Raw genomic sequence first — 23621 nt, 5'->3', positions numbered from 1 at the left:
AAAGTGTGTATCATAGGAAGTCAGCTGGGAGGTGGAAATGTTGTCAGGGAAAATACTCAATAACCTAAAAAACAAACGCAGGATTTTCCTAGGGGCACGCTAAAACAGAATCTTTATAATTTGAGATGTAGCTGTGGCAGAACTCTGAGGGCTGTAAGAAAAATAACTTGTTGAAAATATTTTTGTCAGATGATCTGGAAAAGGACGGGACCACATGAAGTCTGGTGTCAGCATCCATGGTTGGATTGTTCAGTGCTGGTATTAACTGTGTGAAAATTGTATTTAGACAGTGCAGGATTTTTGTCCATTCCTGCCCATTTGTTAGACTGTGCACAGTCCTTACAGATTTGGTGAGCCAGCTGCTTGTCTATACAACCGTTTTCAAGCGTATGGATGTACCGTGTAACACCAGATATGCGCTTCTTCACTTAACATATGGGTAATATGTTCAGCATTGTAGAATACAGACATATAAATTCCCTTTAAGGATGGAATGGAGGTTAGTACAATGGTCTAATGAACAATAAGTACCTTTTTAAAAGCATTACACCGTAAGATGAAACTTGAGACACAAATAGTTTTTCTGCCCAGTTTAAGATTTTCTGTGCAGCAAAAATGGTCTTGTGCATTGCCCAGCAGTCAACTCTGGAACTCTTCATCCTGTAACTTAGTTCTGCTGATATGCTTTTTATTTTTTTTCTTTGGAGGTCCTTGCCCCTTGCTGTTATCTAGTTAGATCCTCCTTTACAAAATACATTCTCCCCCCCCCCCCCCCCCCCCCCGCCCAGTTCTTTTTGTACTTGACTTTGTGGTCTTCTGTGATTACTTTTATCTAGTACTACGTAAAATCGGCTTAAACTTTCTTTGAATTCAGGGCTGCAAATACTGACAGGCTCAGTCATAGACCCATTTTTAAAATGTAAGTCAGGGCTAGTGGTTTTGGTGAGTAGACTGTTTTATAACAAACGCTGCTCTGTACTTTCTTACTACATTTGTTGTAACAGGACTGAGTGGCTGTCAAGCAGATAGGATAGAAGTGATTATACTTCTGCTATGGGCAGGGATGATTTCTTGCTAAAATCATATTTTTTAAAAAGGCAAGTCTATTCTGAAAAGGTATTTAACAAGTAGATTTCATGGGATTTCTGGCTTACTGTGTTCTGTGAGTTTCCACAGCAAGCATGCTTGGTGCTTTTTTTTCCGTTACACAGTCTTTATACTCTTCATCTTGACATCTGCTTCTTGGAATCTCAGAGCTGACTTGTCTTTGAAAAGAAGGCTTTTGAGGGTAGAAAACTTAGGATGGGTTATATATAGAGGACTATCTTCTTCAGAGTTGTCCTATAATGTAATGAATAGTTTTAATACACTGTCAGAAAAGTAATCTTGTAGAACTGTAGAACTAAAAATTTTATTGAAGAACTAACAAAGCATAATTTTTAAGAAATCTTGAGTATTCACATCAGTGGAATTTTGAAGGAAAAATGCTCTACTCTTGTGAATGTTATGTAATAAAGTGAGTATTTAATAAGGCATTTGTAAGTGTTGAAGATTCCATTGCTCTTAAAACATAACCTTACGCTGGGCATGATGATAATTTTGAGGTTTCATGACTGCATTTTTCTGGTTTACTGTAGGTACTGCTTTAGTACTTAACCTTAGTGGAAAAACTCCACTCACTAGGTACCCAAAAGTGGATAAGGGGTGTGTGTATGTACATATGTATATTTTCTATGATACATATATATGTATTGCATAGACTTAAGGAATAATTTTCTGTGTTTTAGAAAACCTGTTTGTTTTTTTAAATTTTATTTTGTTAATTATTTGACATTTTAGATCTGGTTTCATATTTTGTCTAAATTTTTCTAAGTCCAAAATATTTCTGAAAGGACTGTTTGTGCTGTCCTGTCCCTTGCCATTCTCTCACTGTATTGGATCCAATGATCATGTGGCTGGGAGATGGTTTAACTTGCTGATCTGACAGAAGGTTAATTTCCCCTCCCCTTAGATTACTTTTCCACTGGGTCTGTTCAGTTCATTGATCTGCCTCAGCAGCATTATAATTGCTAGAGCTGAATGTGGAGGAGAGTTAGGGGTTGGAGCATCCTTTGAGTGGCAACTTATATTGGCATAGAGTGAGGGTTACTCTGAAACGTAATTACTGTCTCAATATATGGTTTGTTTTGGGACAGAAGTTAGTCCACGTTGGGAAGAACTTAATTTACTGTAGGGTCTGTATCTTGCATTGCTGATATTTTTTTTTTTTTTGTCTGTCCTCCCGATTGTGTTGCTTTGAGCTGATGTCTATACTTCCCCTCTCACCTTTCTTTTAAATACTGTTGTGTAGTTGGAATGCCAGGTGAATTTACCTTGCTATTGCTGTGGGCTGTTCTCTCAACCCTGGAAATGGTTTCAGGGATTCCTGGCTTTACTACCATCTTTGGATGCTGGAAGCAGTTTCTGCAGTCCATTCATCTGTAGGCAGGCAGATTTGGAAATTAGACAGGAATCTCATCTGAATGGTTGTGTACTTACTGTGTTCATCCACCTGAAAGAGGAACTCCGTATGAATTAAGCTGAATATGCTATGAGCATGCTACCAATGCACATGGTGTGTTGCTTTGTAACATACCTGAGTTTAAGCTACTTTTTCTGAATCATGTATGTCTTCTGGGGTATCTAGCTCAAATAAGAGCTAAACCTCTACTATATGAAGTTCTGTAACTGGCTACCCTTGCTAGCATGTGATGCTGTTTTCTAGACCTGCCTAACTACTAGGTTTTCCCATTCGCACATGTCTCTCCCATTTAGAAAACAAAGAAACATGCATCAAATGCATTCCATGGTGAGCTTGTTTTTGGGAGAGGCAGGAAAAAGAAACAGCATGAGAAAGATCGGTCCTATTGCTTTGCTAATGTGCTTAGAAAGCTGAGATTCCATTAGGGGAAGGCTGACATGTGGGTGCAGGTGCGTTTGAAATGCAGAGAGGCTACTAAAAACACTGTAGGGCACTACTATTTTGTTAACATCACTAAAAGCTTAATTCTTTTTCTAAAACAGTTCAGTCATGCTGCAAAGATGAAACTCTAGCATCCATACAGAGCATAGTGGACTGCTCTAAATATGATGAATTCCTGAACTCTTGCAACAGATGGAGACTTTTGCTTTGGTAAACAGATTTCTTAAGTATCTTCCCAAGTTGTTAGTGTATGCTCTGAAGTAAAATTCTCCCGTTTCTCCTAGACACTTGTTCTAGATAATACACTCCAACGTAAAAACAGTCTTCAGAGATATGAGTGCAGTTGCTAGCTCACAGACTGTTTCTTCACAGCACCCCTAAATCAGCAAAGGTTGTTTTGAGTGGCTGTGCTGCTTCTAGGCTTTGCTTGGGTGAAGAAACTCGGTAGCTGCCCCACCTGCCAAAGGTGGCTGCCTGTCAAAGGGAGCCATGAGTGGAAGGACACAAGGAGAATGCTTTTCCCTCAAGATTGTGAGAAGTGTTTTGCTATTGAGGCAATGAGTTGGAGTTGACGAATGGGACATTATGTTTTTTTCCTCCTGATTCCTCTACCTCTGTTAATCCTGCAGTTCATGCAAAGGTAGATTAGTAAACAAGATGACTATTGATCTGTCGTCTTCCACTTCTACTCAAGTTATTCTACTAAAGAAAGATTGATTGTTCCTGGTTGGTGTTGACTAAAGCATGTGGAAAGTTGTGATACAAACCAACCGTTTAATTCTGCTAAATTTTCAGTAGCAAACGAATTACTCTTATTAGCTATTAACTGTGACAGACTAGTGGTTTTTTGTCTTCTAGAGCTTTAAGCAGGTTTTCCTCTCAAAAAGAAAAGCAGCTTGAACTTGAAAAGAAGTTAAGCAACCTTTTATTTGTACTTGTTGGCTATCTATAGATAGACTTGATAGGCTAAAGAAGTCTTCTTTTAAGAACGATTGAATTGTTCTGAATAGAAGCCTTTAGAGACAAGCTTTCCTAGAAAAGGTCCAAAAGAGCATACTATAGAGACAAACATCATACCTTCAGTTTTCAATGTCTGGCCAAAAAAAACCCACCACCTTGTTTTAGTCAGCCTAATAATGGTCTTCTCAACATTCAGTTATGCAGAACTGAAGTTTAGCTAGATCTGTGCTCTGAAGTTTACATGAGACACTAAATTACTGGTTTCTGGTCTTTACTGTTTTGGAGGGTAAAACACAGTAAGCACTTGAGATAAAATTCTGATGGAGAAGCCTTCTTTCCCATCGGTATTCTAGAAGGTGCTTCACCGGGAAGTTATGTGCCAAAGAATAAGCATATAGGAAAAGGCTTTAAGAGCCAAAGCCATTCTGGAAGACTCTCCTCTAGATTCTTATCTGTGATGTCTTCAGGACTTCGGAGGCATTTCCTTGCCTGTTCCAGCAAACAGAATTCAGTTTCCGATTATCACTGCATGACAGCCTTAGCATGGTCTGTTTTTCATAGTTTAAGTGATTAGGCCTCTAAATACAACAGGGAGTCCTTTCCTGTTGATGAGGTCTTTGTCAAGTAAAATTGTGTGTCTTTTTAGCAGCCAAAAAAGTTCCAGAGCTTCGTTCATGGGAGAGAGAATTTTGAGATTACTTTTTGTTTTCAAGGTTGCAAAAATAAATTCATGTTTATAAGTGAGAATGTGAACAGATGAAAAATCTTTTTATGTGTTGAAAAGTGCATTCTCTAAGTCTTGGTTAGAAATGCAGTCTTCCTTGCCTGGTTGGTGCTTCTCTTCTCTTAAAGACTGTTTAGTTCAACCTGGATCATTCCATTTTAATTTTAGTTGAGATTTGTGGATTTTTGAGGCCACTAGTAAGTGAGGTGATCGCTGTCTTCAAGTTTCGACCAGTTGGCAAACTGAAGGGCAGGACAGGGGAGTAGAGGAAAGGGTGCCAATATGTATTCCTCCCCCCCCCCCCCCCCCCCCCCCCCCCCCCGCTTGTGTCTGCTGACCCAGGATCTAATCCTGCAGATGCAAACGGATGGGCTGTTTTGAGAGTCATTGTAGACTCAGAGGGGACTGTAAGTAATACCCTTCACCAAACCAAATGTTTGAAGGCCACTGAAGAATTGTTTTACCTTAGTCCCCATCTAGCTATTTGTGGGCCATCAAATTAAAAAAAATACAAGTTTTAAAATAGGCTTGTAGAGAACTCTACTTATGCTTACTCTGCAGGTTGACTTGTTTATTTGCATAAATTTTTATTTAGGTTTTTGAAATGCTGAGTAAAAATAAATGGGGAAAATATGGGATAGTTATGCTATTTATGGCTTTCATGGTTCTGCTTTTCATATGGTTTAGAAATGTTTCCAGTATTTCATTTTAGGGTTAAATGCTGTAATCATGTGGCAGTATTTCTTTGCAGATACCACTTTAAAGGCTGTATGAATACTGCACACTCACTATGTGTACAGATTTATTGTATTATTGGTGTGTGTATTTTAGTGTGAAGCTGCTAAAGACACAGGTCAGATGAAAGATGTGTTTTTGGCAAAGCAGTAAGTTTGAACCTTTTTTGCATCCATTTGATTTTTTTTAATTTTTTTTTTTAAATTCAAGACTGTTCAATGCCGTAAGCTTTTTGTTCTGTTTTGTCTGTCTCTTTTGGCAGTGGTGCTGACAAGATTCGAGGTGGTTGGTTTTTTTAGCTACCTTACAAAGGATTTACTCATTAGCCCTATTTTATGGGTTGAGCTAATTGTGATTTGTCTTGCTGAGCGGTATTATGCAGTTTGGGCCAATTAAGTGAATCCACTTACACCAACGGATGTTGTTCCAATGTGTAATATTGATTTGAGCTATAAAAGGAGAATGACTTGTTTGATTAGATTTCTTTGTCTAAACAATGCTCGAGATCTTATCTAGTCTACCAAACAGAAGTGTTCTCCTAACTGAGTTTTTTTAAATTGCTTCTTAGATTTGATTAACACTGTATATGCAGATATAACAGTTTCCCTATATATAAATTCTGAAACACTACAGAAGAATTTGGGGAAAAATGCATCCTGCAACTCAGTATAACTGTCTCTGCTGCATGAATATCAACTTGTGTTGAGACCTGGGGATGCGTAGGGTGGCCTGATCAGAAAAACTGGGACACTGGGGAATCCCAGACATTCACCTCCTCGGAGATAGAGGAGTGGGGGGAGTGAGCGTGTGTGTATATGTGTTAATGAGGCATTTACACTGAAGCAAATGGCATCTGTCACATGATAAACATCAGAAACTGGTGAAGTATATAAAATCATCTGTGGAAAATATGCAGGTGATACTAAGCACTCTGTTAGGAAACACGTGTAGATTTTTTTGTTGTTGTTGTTCCTCTGTTGGCTCTCATGACAAAGTCAGCCTTTACTTTTTGGAATTAGTAGATGAGAATCACTATAAAACAAATTGGGGAGAAAAGTACTTCTGTCATGAATCGGATCCATAAGAAGGTAAAAAACTCTGGAGTCGCTGAATAATTATAATGCTAGGGATCTGTAAATTATCTTAGTGTTTTTGATTGTTTTATACGTTGCATATACACTGAAAATAAGTGTTTTAGTTCTTTGCCTTAAAATATTTTTTCAGACATTCTACTTCCATACCAAGAAAACTTTTCTGTGTTTAAATGTTTAGGGGCATGCGTATGTAAATGTGACTTGTTTATAATATAGATTTCAACTAGCAATCTACAGCAGTTGAATGACTCCTGGAGAAGGTTACCTTGATTCTGCTGTGTTAAACAGAACATCTCTAGGAGTGCTATGTATATTTTAGGTAGTAAGCTATTCATTTTGATCTCTCAATGATTGTTATTTGAGATACAGGTTTGATTAAGGGGATAATTCAGTAAATTCAGAGTATGGCTGGGCAAGAGAGCATGCTGCTGTCAAATTAGTACATGTGCCACCCTCCAGGGTAAAGGAGAGCTAACAAAATCTAGGTAATTTGGGTACTTACTAGCTCTGATTCAGTGCAATCCTTCTAAATTGGTTTATCCCCTGTAAAGCAGATATTGAGTATTTTTGTGGTGCTTATATCCAGAATTTTGGGTTATGGTCATATTTCTCTTCTGGGATATGATGCCATGCTCTGGCACCAAGCCTGGTTTATAAATCGTCCTGAAATACTGAAACATGATGTAGAAGAAGGATCTCCAAAACCAATCACTGCTACTGTTGTTACTCCTTCCCGCACTCTGCACCCTGAGAGCTGCTGGAGCCTGGAGCAGTGCTTGGAACCAGTCCAGGCCGAAAAAGGCTGGCTAATCAGCCCTGATGGGCTCCTTGCTTTACGCGCCTATTTGCTGGAAATGCAGTGAAGAACCACAAAGCTGTTCCTGTGTAAAGATCTGGCCGGATTTACTGGTTTAGGTACCTTGCCATGAAGGTGGCTCCTGGACCTAAACTACCTTTGGAAACAGGTGGCCATTTTTGTGTGGTTTGGTTCTGAATTAATAAGCTTGTTGGACTTGAGCTAGTTCTTGTTATCTGTATGTGGTCATGAAGAATTGTGCAATAAAATCATTGTTGTACTTCAAATTGTGTCCAGCTGTCTTTGTACCTTAATCCAAAAGTAGTTACACTATTTAAGAGTATTCATTCTAATGTTCTTCTGCTAGGACTCCTTGTTAAATCCAGAGTCTTATTAGTAGCTTATTTGTCATAGAAGCAGAGCTGAAGAGGCTGTAACGGGCTGGTTGCGTGTTTGTGAATGATTTGGGTTTGGATTTCCAAAGGTGTAAGAGACCTATACATGGATTCAGATGACAAATTTAGTCTGTAGTTTTTGAATTAGGTGGAGGTTCTGTAAAATGATGGTTCAGTAGGTTTTGGTGAATCTCTTGTCTTATTTCTGTTGTTGCTGCAATATAATTAGCCCTTATGAAATACACTACTTCAAATATACAACTTTTACAGAAATTAAACTGCTTTTACACAAATAAGCTGTGTCTTTTCATGATTTCTAGTTGTTTGTATTCTCTAACATAAGAGGTCCTTGTAGCTGCTTGAAATGTATCTTTTGAGGCACAGGTAGCCCAATATGATTAAAACTTGCAGTATAAACCATTAAGCGCTTTAAGGTTTGTCTGCTTTTCCAGCCTTTGTTGTTATTCATTCATGCTTGAGATTGCAGGGTCAATTCCAACGTTTATGAAGGAATTGCATTCCTTCAAGAAACTCCTGGGACTTGCTGCTTTGTTTTGTTGACATTGTTTTTGTAAAATAAAACAGAGAAGGGAGAAGTTCTGAAGTTTTAGCTGTGGTAAGTTAGGGACAAGGTTTGAGTACCTAGCATTGTGTGATTTAAGCACTTAAGCAACCCTTGAATTTGAAAATAAATATATTTGAAACTTGTAGTGCTTGAGGAAGGGGAGTTACTAGATTCTTTGGACTGTCTAGAAATACTGCATTATAAGTCAGCTTCTGCAGAAGAAAAGGCTTTGTGAATTATTGTGTGAATTGTGTGCCATTTGGTAGTAAGCTGAGTTTCAGCTGTCAGGTAGATTCAGATGATGGCTTTTGTTATAATGTTTGCTAGTAATAATGGTTAGTGTAATTATGTTTCTATATACTATACTGTAAATTCTGTCGTGTATTTGTGTTATGGTATTTGGAGTATTCTGCATGAACTACAGTGCGTTGTGAAAGAGATTCGATGCTTACAGAGGGGAATTGTCATCATGAATCACTAAGAAGAAACAGATATCTATTTCCAGATTATATGTGGACTGGTTTAATTATATTTATAAAAAAGTAGATATGAGAAGGATCCATAGAATGAAGAGCTGCCACTGGAACCTGAAAATCTGGAGGTTTTGAACTAGTGGGGAGGAATGGAGACTTCTTGTCCTCGAGAGATTTGCTTGGTGCTCTGTGGCAGTGTATCAGGTAACATGAACGTGATATGGCTACTGTTTTGCTGTTTTGTTATATCCATGTGTGGTATATTAGGGCGTATGCGAGGCTGAACTGGCACTGAATTAGAGAAGGCACAAACAACTTGCAGTAAGGTAAACAAGAAGAAATGGATTTGCCAGATTACGGGGGAACATGGGACAGAAAGAGTCAAAACTCTAAAGACTTGAAGTAACAATGAAACATTTCAGAAGGGAGGAGAAAATGGCGCGGAAAAAGCGCACAAGACTGTTTATATGTATAAAACCAGTGGTTTTGCAGTATCTTCTATGGCTACTTCTGGTACTGGTGGACTGTTGGTGTCTCAGTGTGAGACATGTGTGGGTTTTTTCTCTTGATACCTAAAAATAACTAACTATATTAAGTTAGTCCTTTTTTATAAGGAAGCTTTTGGTTTTGTAAAACATACATGCTTAACTATGCTTAAGCTTGAATAACTCTGTTTTAGACATGTAAACCATGTTGGAATTCAAAACAACAACTTTAAGTATATAAATTGATTGTGCGAATAAAGATGTCCAAGGGCCATGCTGTTTCTTGTACTTAGTGCTCCAGGAAGGATGACAGACAGGCTAATCTTGATAGCATTTGATCAAAATAGATTACTGACTTAAGTTGCTGAGGTGTACTTACTAAAAAGCATTAAAATCCTGCTGCATGATTGTCTGTGCTAGTGCTTAGGGCTTTTAGGTTTTGCTTTGTTTTTAATGTGAGGCTAATGCTGTAGTGGTAAAATAAAACCGTTGTGACTTTACAGAAGCAATAATTGAAATGTGAAATGTGGTGATTCCAGGGGGTTATGCGAACTCTCATATACTCGAGTATACAGCAGATTCAGAGCTGCTTAAGAGATGGCCCCAGAAAGAAATTTGCAATTGGGGGGCAAGTCAGTGTTCCTTCCTGGTGATAGGATTAACTTTTGCAAAGTTCAGAAAAATGTCAATAAAAATGAAGAAAAAAGTAAAATGCTTAATAAGTGACTCCTGTGCTTGTTATACATGTTTGATATACTTACCTGTATATTTATTTCTCATTGTATTACTCAAAATATTGCTTGATTACTGCTGGCCACTGTTTCTAGATGATTTTTTTTTTTTCTGGCGTTGTTTCTTCTGAATGAGCCAGTAGTATATAGTGTGTGTGTGTGTATATATATATATATATGAGCCAGTGGATACATTACTTCTAACCTTAGCTTGTCATACTTGAAAGCCTTCATGCTACTTGCAAATAAAATTAGTTTTCACAAAGAACAAAATTCCATGTTCATAAACTAAAATATTTTAAATTTCATGTATGTGAATACTCATTTTCTAAAAGAACACCCTTTTTAAACAATGTATTCTCAGTTTCAAATGCTGAAGATGATATTAAATATTTAATAAAACTAACTTTTAAAATTGGTAAGCATTGGAAATGTCAAACTGTCAGTATAAACAAGTCTTACTGACACAGAGCTAATATAATCTTACACAGTTTAAGTAATGTCATGCTTTCTTAAATACATACTGAAAGGGATCTCACAAAAGGAGAGCAGAATGAGGAAAAAATGATTTTTTTTCTCGGGTCTGTCTGTATCTTTAAAGGAAAAGTATTCTGAACTCTGAAAACATGTTGAAAGCCAATCTAAACTTTTGTAACTTTTTCTTCAAGGTAAGCATGCATATGACTTGTAAGTAGACTTCTAACTTCAAACCTAACTTCTAACTTCAAACCTAGCTATTTTATTATTCCCGGCAAACTGTTGGAAGTGCTCGTCCCTTTTGTATAGTTCAAATTTGACTAAAAAGTGTTTGGCAAATGCATATAAATGAGGATACAATGGATTAGGAATCAAACATGAGCCTGCTTAAATAATTCTCAAGATTTTCTGGTTCACGTGTAGTGATATTGAACTCTTTAGTCATAGGCTTTAATTTGTGCATGGTGCTGACCTGATGCTGTGCAGGGACACTCACTGCATCCCTTCATTCAATTCACTCTAATTATCCCCAACTTCCTGGGGAGCCTGCTTAGAACTGGTCATGAATGTTTGTTATTAAGTATTAAGATATTAGACTACCCTGGTTACATGTAACAAAGTAGTTTTTAGTCTGAATTTACATATAGATGATCAGTATAGGAAGCTGAAATTGTATTTGTCATGATTTTATTTAATCAAATTCAAAATAATTTATTGGAATAATAAAACATTTTGACAGTGACTTAAGCTCGGAGTTAAATGAAATGAGATTTAATGTTATTGTGTGAGTTCTTGTATGTCAATGTTGGTAATTTCAGTGTGTATTTTAGAGTGGTTATAGTATGTAAATTACCTTTGAAACAATCAGATTTGTGTGCATATTTCAGGGTGATGGTAATTATTTTCGCTGGGAGCATCTGTTAATGCAGAATATTGCCTCTTCAGGTTCATGTGAAAATGGCGGACGAAGCTGTCTGTGTTGGCCCAGCTCCCACCAGCAAAAGCTACCTCAACATGGATGCCATCATGGAAGTCATTAAGAAAACCAGGGCCCAAGCTGTGAGTCTGAATGAGTCTATCTGCTGCAGCTGTTTCATATATAGAAAGCAGCAAAGCCAGAGTTTGTATTTTTTTTTTAAAGGTGTGGGGGGGAAGTGATTGAATATGCTATTCCAGTTAGTTCATGTCACATGAGTTAAATGTGTCTGAAATCGCTACTGGAAATCAAAGGCTTTGTAGCATCTGGCAGTGCTGGTCGCTGATCCTGCAGGTGGCTGCTGGATTCAGCTTTCACACCAGGGAGCAGCTTCAGTTCATTTCCAAATTTGCTGGGGGAAAAAAAAAAAAAAATCCCAATTAGTTTTGAGCACTAACCCTTTATATGCCATAATGGCTTTTTTGAATGTTTTACAAAGTGTGTTCAAAAAGGCTTTTGCTTAAACTTAGTTTGAATCACTTTCTAAATTATAGAAATGTTATTTGCAGGATGGTAAGGTAAATGGTGCATCCCATAATTATTTTTATTTCAGAATGTTTAAAAAAATGCATGTTAGCTTATATGTGTAAATATGGCTATTCTGCTTTTCTGCCTCCAGACTGGCCAGAGATTCAAAGCTTAGCAGGAATTGGTTGGAAAAACTAATGTGTAATCATGTTCACATGCCTAATGTTTTTTTGTTCTGTCAGTGAAATTATTCAGAGCTACTGTACACAAAGCATTTATTAAAATAAAATTTGATGGGTGTATATGAGCAACACTAATTAGCCTGGAACAGTTTGGATCAGCATTGTAATTTCTTTCAAAGATGATGTTTTGCTATAGTGCTTTCAGGGGCCGAAAACTTTCATATGAAGAAAAAACTATTTCGTTCCCTCTGAGTTTCTGAATATGGAACCCAGTTGTTCAGGCTCTTTAAAAGAGGGCAATAAAATGGCTTATACTTTGTGTCTCAGAGTATATTGGATCAAGAACCTTACATGAACTGCAAAAAGTAAAATGAAAACTCTTTCTCACACTCCTCTCAAGTAATTATGCTGGGTGTATATTGGGGTGTGAATAGCAAACTAGGCACATAAGGATGCATGGTTTAGACTAATGAGACAGTAAACTATGTTCTCCAGCAAGGGTCGCTAGAGGTAGAGGAGGCTTATGGCTGTGGACCTTAAGACCGCTGTTGTGATCAGTACTAGAAATATTTTGGGATGAGAAATACTTTGTACTGGTTACTGAGAAGAGTCTGAATGAGCATATATATGGAATGAGATAAACATGGCAAAATAGAGTTAGAGCAGAAGGCAAAACACCAAAGGGAGTGTGTCTGTTGCTCTCCAAACAGCACCTTTCTTCCTCATTAAGTAAGGAATATTTGTTTCAGAAATAGCAGTTCAACCAGTGAGTCTTTACAGCTTGACTTAGGACAGATAAATCAGTGTGTTAAGACTGTTTCTTAAGGTATTCAACTAATTCAAATGCTTAGTGGTCTACTTCACATTGCCCAGAATCTGAAAGGGTGCAGGGAATTTGGTGTCTGGCTTCGGAACTCAATCAGCTTGAAAATTTTTTTTTTTTCAAGGTACACCCAGGATATGGATTTCTTTCAGAAAATAAAGAATTTGCGAGGCGTTTGGTAAGTTATTTCTATTTGCTTGGCTGTGAATGATGCACTAGGTGGCATATATTCATTCCAAGGTATATGAGGAAATCAAGATACCAATTCAAGACAGATCTAAAAGATACCTTAAGATAGGAGACTTCAGAGTGCTTTCTGTGCATGTGGATTTCTTGCATTTTGAGGGTGTAATTGCAGCCTGTGTTTTCTTTTGGGAGAAGGGGAGGTGCCTGCTGGTGAGAACTTTACCAAGGATGTAAGAACCTTTTGGCATTTTCACTTGTGCCTGTACTGTTTGTGAGGCTGCTCTGTAAAACTGGGTCACTGAAATGATCTAGGTTAACAGTATCTGTTTTTAAGTGATCATTTTGGTGATTCGTAGCACAGCTGGTGAACAGCTGTATCAGCAGCCCTGAGAAGGTGCTGAACTGCACTTTCAGGATGGGAATAGAAAGCTGTTTAAAAACTGGCTTCTCTGCTGGTGGTCATGTATTGTGGAACTGCATTCTCTGAAAGGACCAAAGAGAGTCAAGAGGGTGCTGTTTTCACTTCATGTCTGAATTTATAAAAATTATTATTCACAACCTCTTTACTTCAGTGGGGTTTTCGTATATCACAGAAACTGATATGTGGCCTTTTTTTTTTTACTGTTTTTTTTTTTTTCCCCCAAAAACTTTCATGCAGCTGATTATAAATTTGAACAGTGCTAGGAGAAAGTTACATGCACAATGTTTGAGCAAAGTCCTGAGTGGATGCAGTATATGTAGTCACTGCAGATTGTGTGTCACAGTTTATTGGTTTTGCTGAGAATAAGGAAAAGAACATGCTATGCTGAGATTTCCAGTGAAAAGGTGTTGCAGCTACCAACTTTGTTACGGAGTAATCGAACCATATAGCTGAAAAACACCTTGTTTTACAGGCAGTAAGATAAATTCGTTGCTGGTTTTGAGAGTAATTTTCACCTTTTTGATTCAGAGTAGAAAACACAGATGTGGAGTGTGATTCTATAAAATGATAGCTCTTTTGTTCTTAGCATTTGTGGACTAGCTCTTGCTTCCACATCTCTTCCTGGACTATGTCTCTTTTGGCTTGAGTTCTGATTGTAATACAGACCGTTACTATTTAGTTGGTTATTTGGTGTGAGAGAATACCACCTGCTCATTAAGGAGACTATTTGGGAATGAAATCTCAATTTTTTAATACTTTGCAGTTGCTGTGCTTTTTTAAAAGTCCCCAGATAAAAACAGGTCCAGGTTCTCTGTGATGCTGAATGCATCCTGCTGGTTGCTGGGTGGTGGTGATGTTAAAGTTGAAAGGAATTCTAAACACTTGGCGTTTGCCAGGATTTACCAAATCTGGGGTAATCTCTTACATGTTATTTTCATGCAGTTTAGCAGCTTTCTTTTATCACTGTTCTGCTTCATGTACCAGAGCCCCTTTTTAGAGGGAAGATTCCTGGCTTATTTATAACAAACTGTGTTCGCATTGGATTAGACCAGTAGGATAACTGGCTTTAGTTGGCAATTGCTGTTTTTTTAATAACAAAAAAATTAATGAAACAGAAGTGCTCGCTCATGCTATTTTGCTTTATATTTTGGTGCCAAACTTTGAAATTTGATAGCTATTACTCTAAACTGGGCACATTTCCTAGTAATCTGGTTATTATTTGGTGATGTAAATTACAATATAGGTGACATGACAATCTGGGACACTTCTTTTGGCAGGATTAAGCAGAAATGGAAGAAGTACAAACATTCCTGTAAATCCCCTCCCCCTTCCTATTTCTCATCTTTTCACTCAGTGAATTCCTGAAATAATGTGGTGACTAGAAGCATGTTCAAGTTTGGGTTAGTGCTATAGTCTCAAAATAGCTTTCAATTATGTTTTGGAAACCTGGTGTGTTCTGTTCTTTAAAAATACAATAAAATAAGGTAGTTCTACTTTGCTTTCTGAAATGCACTATTTAAAGTCTTAGTTAAGACATAATCATGCTTCCCTTCATGTCAGTGGCTCTAGAATATCAAACCCCTAGTGAGAATTGGTGAAGTGATCTGTCTTCTTTTCACTAAGGGCTGCTTATATTTTTTTCAAGACCCCCTGATTAAGATATTTAGGAGGAAAACTTGCCTTCTGTTTCTTTTCTTTATTAAAGCCTGTAACAAATGTTACAAAACTGTTGTGAAGTTGCCAAAGATGTGTTTTTGTTGCGTTTTGTTTCTCCTTATTCCTTTCCTTGCACATACACTATTTTGTTCTTTTTTCCTGAAAGTAGTGATGAAACTTGTGAAACCTGGGTTTATTTCCTGGTGTGCATCTGTACTTTTAAAAGAAACTACCTAGATTTGGAAACAGAGAAATACACTAAACTTTTTAAACTTGCCAATCTGTCTGTAGGAGTGGTAATGAGCTGAAAGCAAAGCTTTGTCTTCAATTAACACATGGAGGGTCAGTTCACATGTAATCCCACTGTGCGTGATTTGAACAAAAGCGTGTCTTTTTGTTCATTATTGCCTAAATGATTCATGGAATAGCACACAGATACAGACAGTCCTTGTGAAGAATTTGATGGATACATTTAGAGTATTGAAAATGACTAGTCTTTATTTTTTTCTTCTTTAGAAACTTAATTTTGTTCTCTCTTAGAATGGGGGAGAGCCCAAGTAAATGGTCTGTTGTTTCCAAAACAAAATTTCCAAAAAACAATTAGTGGGTGAATATCTGGCATGTTGTTCATTGTGATCCAATAAAAAAGTTGGTGCATTCAGCCCCCTCTTCGTGTGTATCTATTCTGGTTGCTGTTGATGACTGACAGGTGAGGGATCCATGGCATTTATATTGATGGCTGACAGAAAAGGGATCCATGGCATTTATATCAAGTGAGTCTGTCAAAGATTTCTTAAACCCTAAGGTCAATTTCTTAAAGATTTGTATTTTAGTATGAAATCTTTTGAAAAACTTTTAAGATAATGCTGATAACATCAGTTGTTATGTGGAATAACAAAACATGGGTTTGTGTGAGTGAATGTAGTTCTTTAGAATCTTACTTTGCATTCTGATTTTTCATTCAGAAATTTGAGCTATCCAACTTGGAACTCTTACAGTGCCTTATAAAAATGATTTGTACATTGAAGTTGTAAAATTCAGTACGTAAGTTGTTACTTGTATTTTATGCATGCAAATATATTTGCATGTAAGTAGTTTGCTTCCTTCAAGGAATAATTCTATAATATTCAGTATTGACATAAATCAAAAGGTGCAGTTAAAATCTATTGCCACATTGAAAAAAAAATCATTGCTAATATCAGAGCTACAAGAACAATTTGTTCCTTCATATTTTAGAAAAATTTACTAGTTAGCTTGCTTGATGTTTCCCATTATATAAAATTAAAGCAGACCCTTTCTGAGAATCTCTATTGCCTCAGTTGTCTGTGGCAGGCCTTTGATATTTGGCAAGGAGAGAGCCCTAAGACTTAAGATGAGCCTTTTGGTTGGGCTGTTGTCGAAAGATACGCTTTTCTGAGATTGCCATTTTCCTTTCCTTCCTTGTAAACCTCCAGGGCAGCTGTTGTGGTGGGGGGTGGGAGTGCTGAGTCAGGTCTCTTCACATGTCAAATACTTTGGGATTGGCCTGTGGTACCAGTGACTATTTCCTCCTTTTCTTTCCTGGGTGAAGAAGGGAATTAGGGAGGAAAGAGTGAGAGAAAGCAAGCATGCGACTGGGTTGCACGGTCGTTATTCCAGAGTGAGTGCTTCTTCCTGTGGTCTAGCTGATGTTAGCAGCAAGTAGGAGTCCTGCTCCTGTAGTTGAGGTTATATATGTTCTTGCTTCCCGATAATGGTTAGAAGCTTAAACCTTGATGCATGGTGTCTCAGTGTTGCAGTTGCTCCTAATGGGATCAGTTTCCCCCTTTTTAATTAAAAGAAAAACACAAGTGAACTTCTCCTTCCTCTTCTGCCACAAAAGTCCCCTGGGAAGTTACTGCTTAAAAACCCCCCAGCTAAATGAATGCTATTCCTTTGCAAAGTGTAGTATGAAAAATACCAGTTTGCAGGATTTGTATCTTCAGTGTATTTTGGTCTCTTGTATGTATGTATGTATATGATAGAGCTCATAGGTGGTGCATTGTGGTGTATTTTCCCCAAGAAACCTATGGAATTTGTGCATAAAATAATCTCAAAATGACGAGTTAAGGTTATAAATGTAACCTTTATCTGGAATATTCTTCTTCTGAATGCAGCCTTGACAATACTATCCTGATGCTCTGTTTCTTGATGCAAAAAAAGCCAGCCACTACCTTCTGCCAAAATGCCCTCCTTGCAACAGAAGCTGTAAACAGGGTGGGAGAAAAGGATTCAATTTTGGAATAAGATATGGACCTTTTCGGAGTTCCTAGTGGAACCTGGTTTTATACATTTTTTGTGCCTCTTTGGCAACTACTGTTTGGCATGACTAAGGGGAGAACAAAGCAGCCAGCACTATTTCTCTTTACCTTTGAAGCTAGATTAACATTCTTGGTGGAATTAAAAAAAAACAACAATGTATTGTCTGAAATAAATGGGCAAACAATATATATGGAAATGGTTGATCACGTTTGTAAATGGCTGTTAAGTTTGAGATGGAAAAGGTAGAAAAAATAACATATGTCATCTTCTGTAAGGCGACAAATATTTGGCCTGTGAAGAACTTTGAGCAAGTGGATCTGTGGCCCCATGCACAGCTAATTATGGGATTGTCACCCTTCAAAATGTAAACTCTTAATGGCAGCAGCATTTCCTTACAATTGTGCACGGCGCTGTTATTTGTAAGCAAATTGTGAAGTTCCTTTATCATGATTCAATGGATGGTACATTTTTGAGAAGCATTTGGTATGATTCTCATGCTGTTCTCACATGCGTTGGCTTCCTACCTGGCAATTCATGTGACTGGTTAGCAGTTGTGCTTTCCAGACTGCAAAGTGGTGGTTGAAAAAAGGCAGCTTTGGAAGCTTGGTGTCAAGAAGCTGCTTATGATGAAGATTGTATCCTTCAAGGAATGGGGCAGACAGAGCTGTTAATGTGGGTTTCTTACTCTGTCCTGCAATGCAAAGTATGTCAGTGCCTAGCAAAGCGGCAAAGTGCCTACCACCGCTGCCTGCGATGGCTTAAGGTGCTTTGTCTGATGGAGACTGGAGACTATGCTCTTACTGGGTAATAAAGGTTAGGCAGTGTACTCATCTAGGTCAACAGATCAGCAATTTGCCCCCCAGAAAAGCTGTGCCTATGAGCCTGTAATGTTGATGGGTGACTACTTACTGTTCTGAGGCAGAATGCTTCTGAATGTTACTTGTATTCTTGTATTTTTAAACCCAAGTAAACTTTTCATAGACAAAAAATTTAAATAATCTTCAGTATCAGGTTGTGTGAAATCCATGGGAGGGACAAATAGTGCACGTATTAAATCATGGGCAGTATTTGTCAGACATTACTAGTCCTCTGCTAGTGCATGTGAGCTAGGAAAATGAAATTGAGTCACCCGAACTATCTGCTTAGGCACTTCCTAGTGTGAAAGTAGGAAGACTGTATTATTCCTTTACTGTAGAAAACTTCATAGACCTTTGCTAAAAGCATACGATGGCTTACGTTGTGCCATCAGTGTCCTGTTTAAGATTGCCAACGCTACAGAACAAATTGATGCCAGTTCTACTCTATTCCAACTTCCAAATCTGTATCTTGAGCAACTGGTGTATACAGCTAGAGTACTTTTTTCAAGTGCAGGCTTATGTGTAAACTAAGGAAAAAAAAAAAGTCTCAGTGTACATATCCACAGGTCTTGTGGATATACATGTGTATAACCTATATGCATGTATTTAAAGACATGGGGTAGTGTTTTGCCAAAGATTTGTGTTGTTTGTGACAAAAATGCTCTCCTTCCTTTTGATTCTTTTGCCTAAACTCCATAATATTAGTGTGTTTTTTTCTTGATCTTCTGATCAGGCAACTTCCTCTGACATGGCAGTCTTGACCTATTTGTATTTGTTTTTCAGTTAGAGTAAGCCTTTATTTGTGACTTGTGTTTCTTTTAAAGCTACGTATTTTCTTAGTGGCTTATGTTGAAAGCTTTAACATGTGCAACTGTTCTCAGAAAAAACACAAACATGAAACCTCTTGATTTAAATAGTAATGTCTGGCAACTTGAGACTCTCGGTGGATGAACTGTGGGCTTGCATGACTTCTGGAATGATTTAATGCTGTGCATGTGATTAAAGAATATATTAGAGTGATTTTTGCCTATCTGGACTATCATAAGTCATTTAATACTTCCCATGAGATGCCTTTCAACAGCAGCACTTTGGCACGCTTATTAGGGTGTGTGGTTCTGCAGATGAATGGATTTGTGGAATCCTGATTTGTAAAAATTCATTATTTCTTGACATGCAGTGTCACTGCAATAGCACTTATTTCCAGGCTTACAGGAATCCTTCACGTTGCTTCTGAAATGCTTTGTTCTGTCTTCTTTTTTTCACTGTTGCCATGTCTGGTTGTGAGAATAAAAACTTCTCTGTTTCCACAATTGCAATTATATTAACAACTGTATATGCCTGTGTTTTCCCTCATTGCAATAACAGAAGGCTTGCAAGCATAATGATAGTAATTCTTTTTTTACATAGCTAATACTGTTTCCTTTCACTTTCTGCCTTTTTATTCTACTATTGATTTGCAGCGATGCAGACAAGCTTGTCTGGTTATGGCAAACTCTGTCCATTCTGAGCTAAGGTGATTTGTTAATTTGACCTATTCTAGTATAATTGATGTAAGCTAGTGTGGTAACCTTGAAAATGTGATTTCCTTCTCTGTTTCCAAATCAGTTTTAAATGTCCCATTGATACCAATGGAGTTGGATTAGACCTGAACACTTAAAAGATTATATATCTTTGAAATAAGAACTCCTGTTGCCTTGTGGATTTTAATTTACTTTTGTGGCAAGACAGATGAAGCTTCAGCTTAGAATTCAACAAAAACAATGCCTCTCTAATAATCACTTCTGTTTTCTGCCTGCGTTTTAAGAAAGAATGTATTTTATAGTGATGGATGATCTGTGTTCAGTAGTTTTACATTGCAGATTGAATACTGAAGGGTTTCTATGTATTCTTCCTAAAATACGCATATCAAGAAAATGAATTCTGACTTTAAAGATGAATGCAACTTAGTGGTGGGATGGATTTTTTTGTGTACTGCTACAAAGTTGAAATATGTTGAAGTGATGATGTGTGTGATAGAACCATTTTCCCTCTCCCAGTTCTATTTTCTCCTCTTTTCTCTTCTGTAGTTGAAAACTAATGGCAGCAAGCTATGAACCAAAATCTGTCTACTGAAGTTACTCTTTACTAGCCAAGAAAGATATCTTCTTAAATCTTCATACACAAGGGCTTTTGTTATTGACATTGATGTGTTACGTGAGGAGGAATATGAACATACTAAATGTCTTCCTAGGCTAGGAGGTAATTACTTTTGAGGGAAGGGGAAAGGTTTCTCTGTTTACTTGTAGAAGTGTGTTTAGCTTGAAGACACTTATAAGTTGCAATAAGTGATACTATGTATTTGTGTCTTCCTCTCTAAGAATGAAGATGCCCTCCTAAGTCTTCATTCTAAATTCACACCCTCCTTTAGCTGTTTTTTCTGGTTTGAGTTTTAGGGGAGTAATGTCTCCTGAAAGCATCAGAAAGTAGATCACATTCTGATACTTGACCCCTAATAGATTTACTGAGACCAGGAATGAGCTTTGTGAAGGGAGAATCATGACTGGCAACTCTTTCAAAGGCATTTGAGTGATTTTTATATTAGCTGTGGAAAAAGATGTTAGCTGAAAGGTTTTTGATTAACATGCTTCTAAAGATCACCTATTATCCTGGACTGGGCAGACTCTTTTTGGGGGGGCTTTGTTTTTCAAAGTATGTATTTTGACTGTAATCTTACTTCAGGAAGTATTTTCTTGAAGTTAATACTTAAGATCTTGTTGGGTTATTAGAACTTCATCTTAAAGCTCTGTAAACTTAGGGTTTATTTTATGCTGCAGCTTGGTTCCTTTTATATTGTTGTATCTGTCTTGATTAAAACTTTTCTATAGGTATTTAATACCAGTACAGTATGTTATGCTGCTTCTGTAAAGTGCTCAAATATTCTGAATAGTTTCTACAGCAACAAGACTTAACCTACTTGTTTGTTCAGTATACCACAGGATCACTTGTGGATTCACTCATTTCAGAATTGCTTCCAGGGGAGGAGGTTGTCATCTAGCCTTTCTGGGGTCATTGTTTTCTGTGGTCTCTGAGAACTGCTCCAGTTACCTCTGCATCTTGAGGGGATTGCTGCTAATATGGCAGATATGGCTGGTTACTGCAAGTGCATTGAAACACGGGAAAAGTTCAATTTGATTTTTTTACTGTTGCATAGATCCACAGTGGAAGCTGTAAAGGATACAGGGCAAGCTATGTTCAGGCATGTCAGAGTTAAAGTTTTGCAGTATTTAAACTGTTTAATGTCACTTGATAACTTCTTAGCCATTCAGTTAGTATCTTCTGCTCTGTTACAATATCTTCAGGCTGGTTGCATATTTTTACTGTGGGGTTGTAGAATGCATAATGCAGTTGGACCCGATTTCTGCTTTAGATATCAAATACAATCTTTATTTCACAGAATGCTTGAGGTTGGAAGGGGCCTCTGGAGGTCATCTGGTCCAATCCCTCTGCTCAAGCAGGGCCACTGAGGGCCAGCCAGGACCGTGGCTAGTTGGCTTTTGACCGCCTCCCAAGGATGGAGACTCCACAACCTCCCTGGGCAACCTGAGCCAGTGCTTGGCCACCCTCACAATAAAAAACCCCACTGTTTCCTGATGTTCAAAGGGAACCTCCCATGTTTCAGTTTGTGCCCATTGCCATTGCCCTGTCACTGGCACCACTGAGCAGAACCTGGCTCTGTCCTCTTTGCACCTTCTCTTCTGGTATTTATATACATTGATGAGATCCCCCTGAGCCTCCTCTTCTCCAGGCTGAACAGTCCCAGCTCTCTCAGCATTTCCTCATGGGAGAGACGCTCAAACAAACAAACAAACAAAAATCTATGAACACGTACCAACATAAGCGCCATTTGATAGTAACTTACCTGGTTTGTCCATTTTTGTCAGTGAAGGTTTTCAGCCAATGCAACAGGAATGATGACTCCCAGGTAAGGGTAAGAATTTAATAGATTACTTGCAGCTGCCCGATTGTGTTTAGTGGTTTATTTTGCAAATCTTTTAAATAATTCCCTGGAACTTTAAAAGACTTCCTACTCGTTATTATGAATGCACTTGCCTTTTCATTTTATATTTAATTCTATTTGAAGGTTGGCTTACAAATAAGCTTTGTCTATTTGCACAGCATGTTTCATTCATTTCTATTTCAGACTGAATGATAGTGATCAATAACACTGATAACTTAAGAGTACTGGGTTGACTGAACAATTCCTGCTAGAGTTGTTACGCATGTATTTTTGGGGAAAATCGTTAAAATACTTGGCAGTTGGATTGTCTTCAGCAATGAAGTTTTGAATTAACACCAGTACTAAAATTTATTTCCTAAAGTAAGGTGATGTGTTTTGTGTAGAACCTATCATCGGCTTCTCACTTGCTCCCTGAATGCTGACCCATATGTTCAGCTCCTGAAGATCAGGTTACTAGCCTGTGGTCAGACTGCTGTTCTGTGACCAAGCTGCCCGAAGAGATTACTGCTCCCAGTGGTTTGCTGCTGTCTGTCCCCATGAGGGGTTATTGCCCTCCTTGGATGTGCTGGAATGACGGTACGTGTGGTCATTCTGTAGCCCTGTTCTGTTAAAATTATCTTTGTTTAAACACATACCTCACCCCTGCTCCCAACTCCCCTATTAAAGTCTTTAAGCTAATACAGATGATTCTCGCAGAATCAAGTTAAGGAGTTTCTGCCTGACTCGAAATGGAGGCAAACTCAAAGGGGTGGTAGCTTGGGAGTGGGGTATAGGAAATAAGAGGAAAAAATAAGCAACTGAAAGTGATAACCTTTTAACCTGTTTATAGCTGAATTGGTATTTGACAGAACCGTCAAGATACTTAATTTAGGCTGATTTAAGTACTTGATTTAGGTTTTGAAAATCAGTTCTGTGTGACTTCTGTTTATGATATATGCTTATTAAAAATGTTATGTAATAGAAGTATTTCAAGAACTTAATTAACCAAATAATCTTTAAATAATTTCCTTCATCCCCCAAAACACAAAGGGGTTGGGGGAAGTGGTTTTCACCAAACATTGTCTCTCCTCCTTCTCCAGCTTGTAAGTTTACAGTTGTTTCTTGCAGCATTGCTAGTCTGAATTATTAAAAGCTTTGAAATTTGGAGTGACCTTATATTTGGAGGGACTTACATTGCACAGATGCTATCAAGGCAAAGGTGCTGTTTTCCCTGACTCTGCAGGTCACTACTGTTTGGAGAAGATTTTTCTCAGGGTCTGCACCCCCCTGTGAGTATAATAGGAAGAGAAAAGTTGCTACAAGTTGACTTCTAACCTTGGGGCTTGTTGATAGCAAATCACCTTTTATTTTATGACCTAAGATTTGACACTGTTAATTT

The 23621-nt window shown here is 37.8% G+C and overlaps 1 protein-coding gene across 6 annotated transcripts in view; it reads left to right on the top strand.

Moving 5' to 3' along the window:
* PCCA (propionyl-CoA carboxylase subunit alpha) overlaps positions 1–23621 on the top strand; it is a 299644-nt gene that overhangs the window by 36092 nt on the left and 239931 nt on the right. For 4 of the 6 annotated variants that reach the window (XM_049816078.1, XM_049816076.1, XM_049816077.1 and 1 more), the window contains 2 exons: positions 11343–11456; positions 12971–13024. The exons of 1 other annotated variant lie outside the window; for it this stretch is intronic. In XM_049816078.1, coding sequence (XP_049672035.1) covers positions 11343–11456; positions 12971–13024 — 168 coding nt within the window. Of the gene's footprint in view, positions 1–11342; positions 11457–12970; positions 13025–22800; positions 22820–23621 lie in introns of those variants that run through there. One more of the 6 variants, XM_049816082.1, reaches the window with a different exon arrangement.

The sequence above is a fragment of the Accipiter gentilis genome, chromosome 13 (assembly GCF_929443795.1).
Source record: "Accipiter gentilis chromosome 13, bAccGen1.1, whole genome shotgun sequence".
In the NCBI taxonomy this organism is placed as follows: Eukaryota; Metazoa; Chordata; class Aves; order Accipitriformes; family Accipitridae; genus Astur; species Astur gentilis.
Note: the sequence above shows the minus strand (reverse complement) of the source record. Positions and strands in the feature narration are given on the sequence as shown.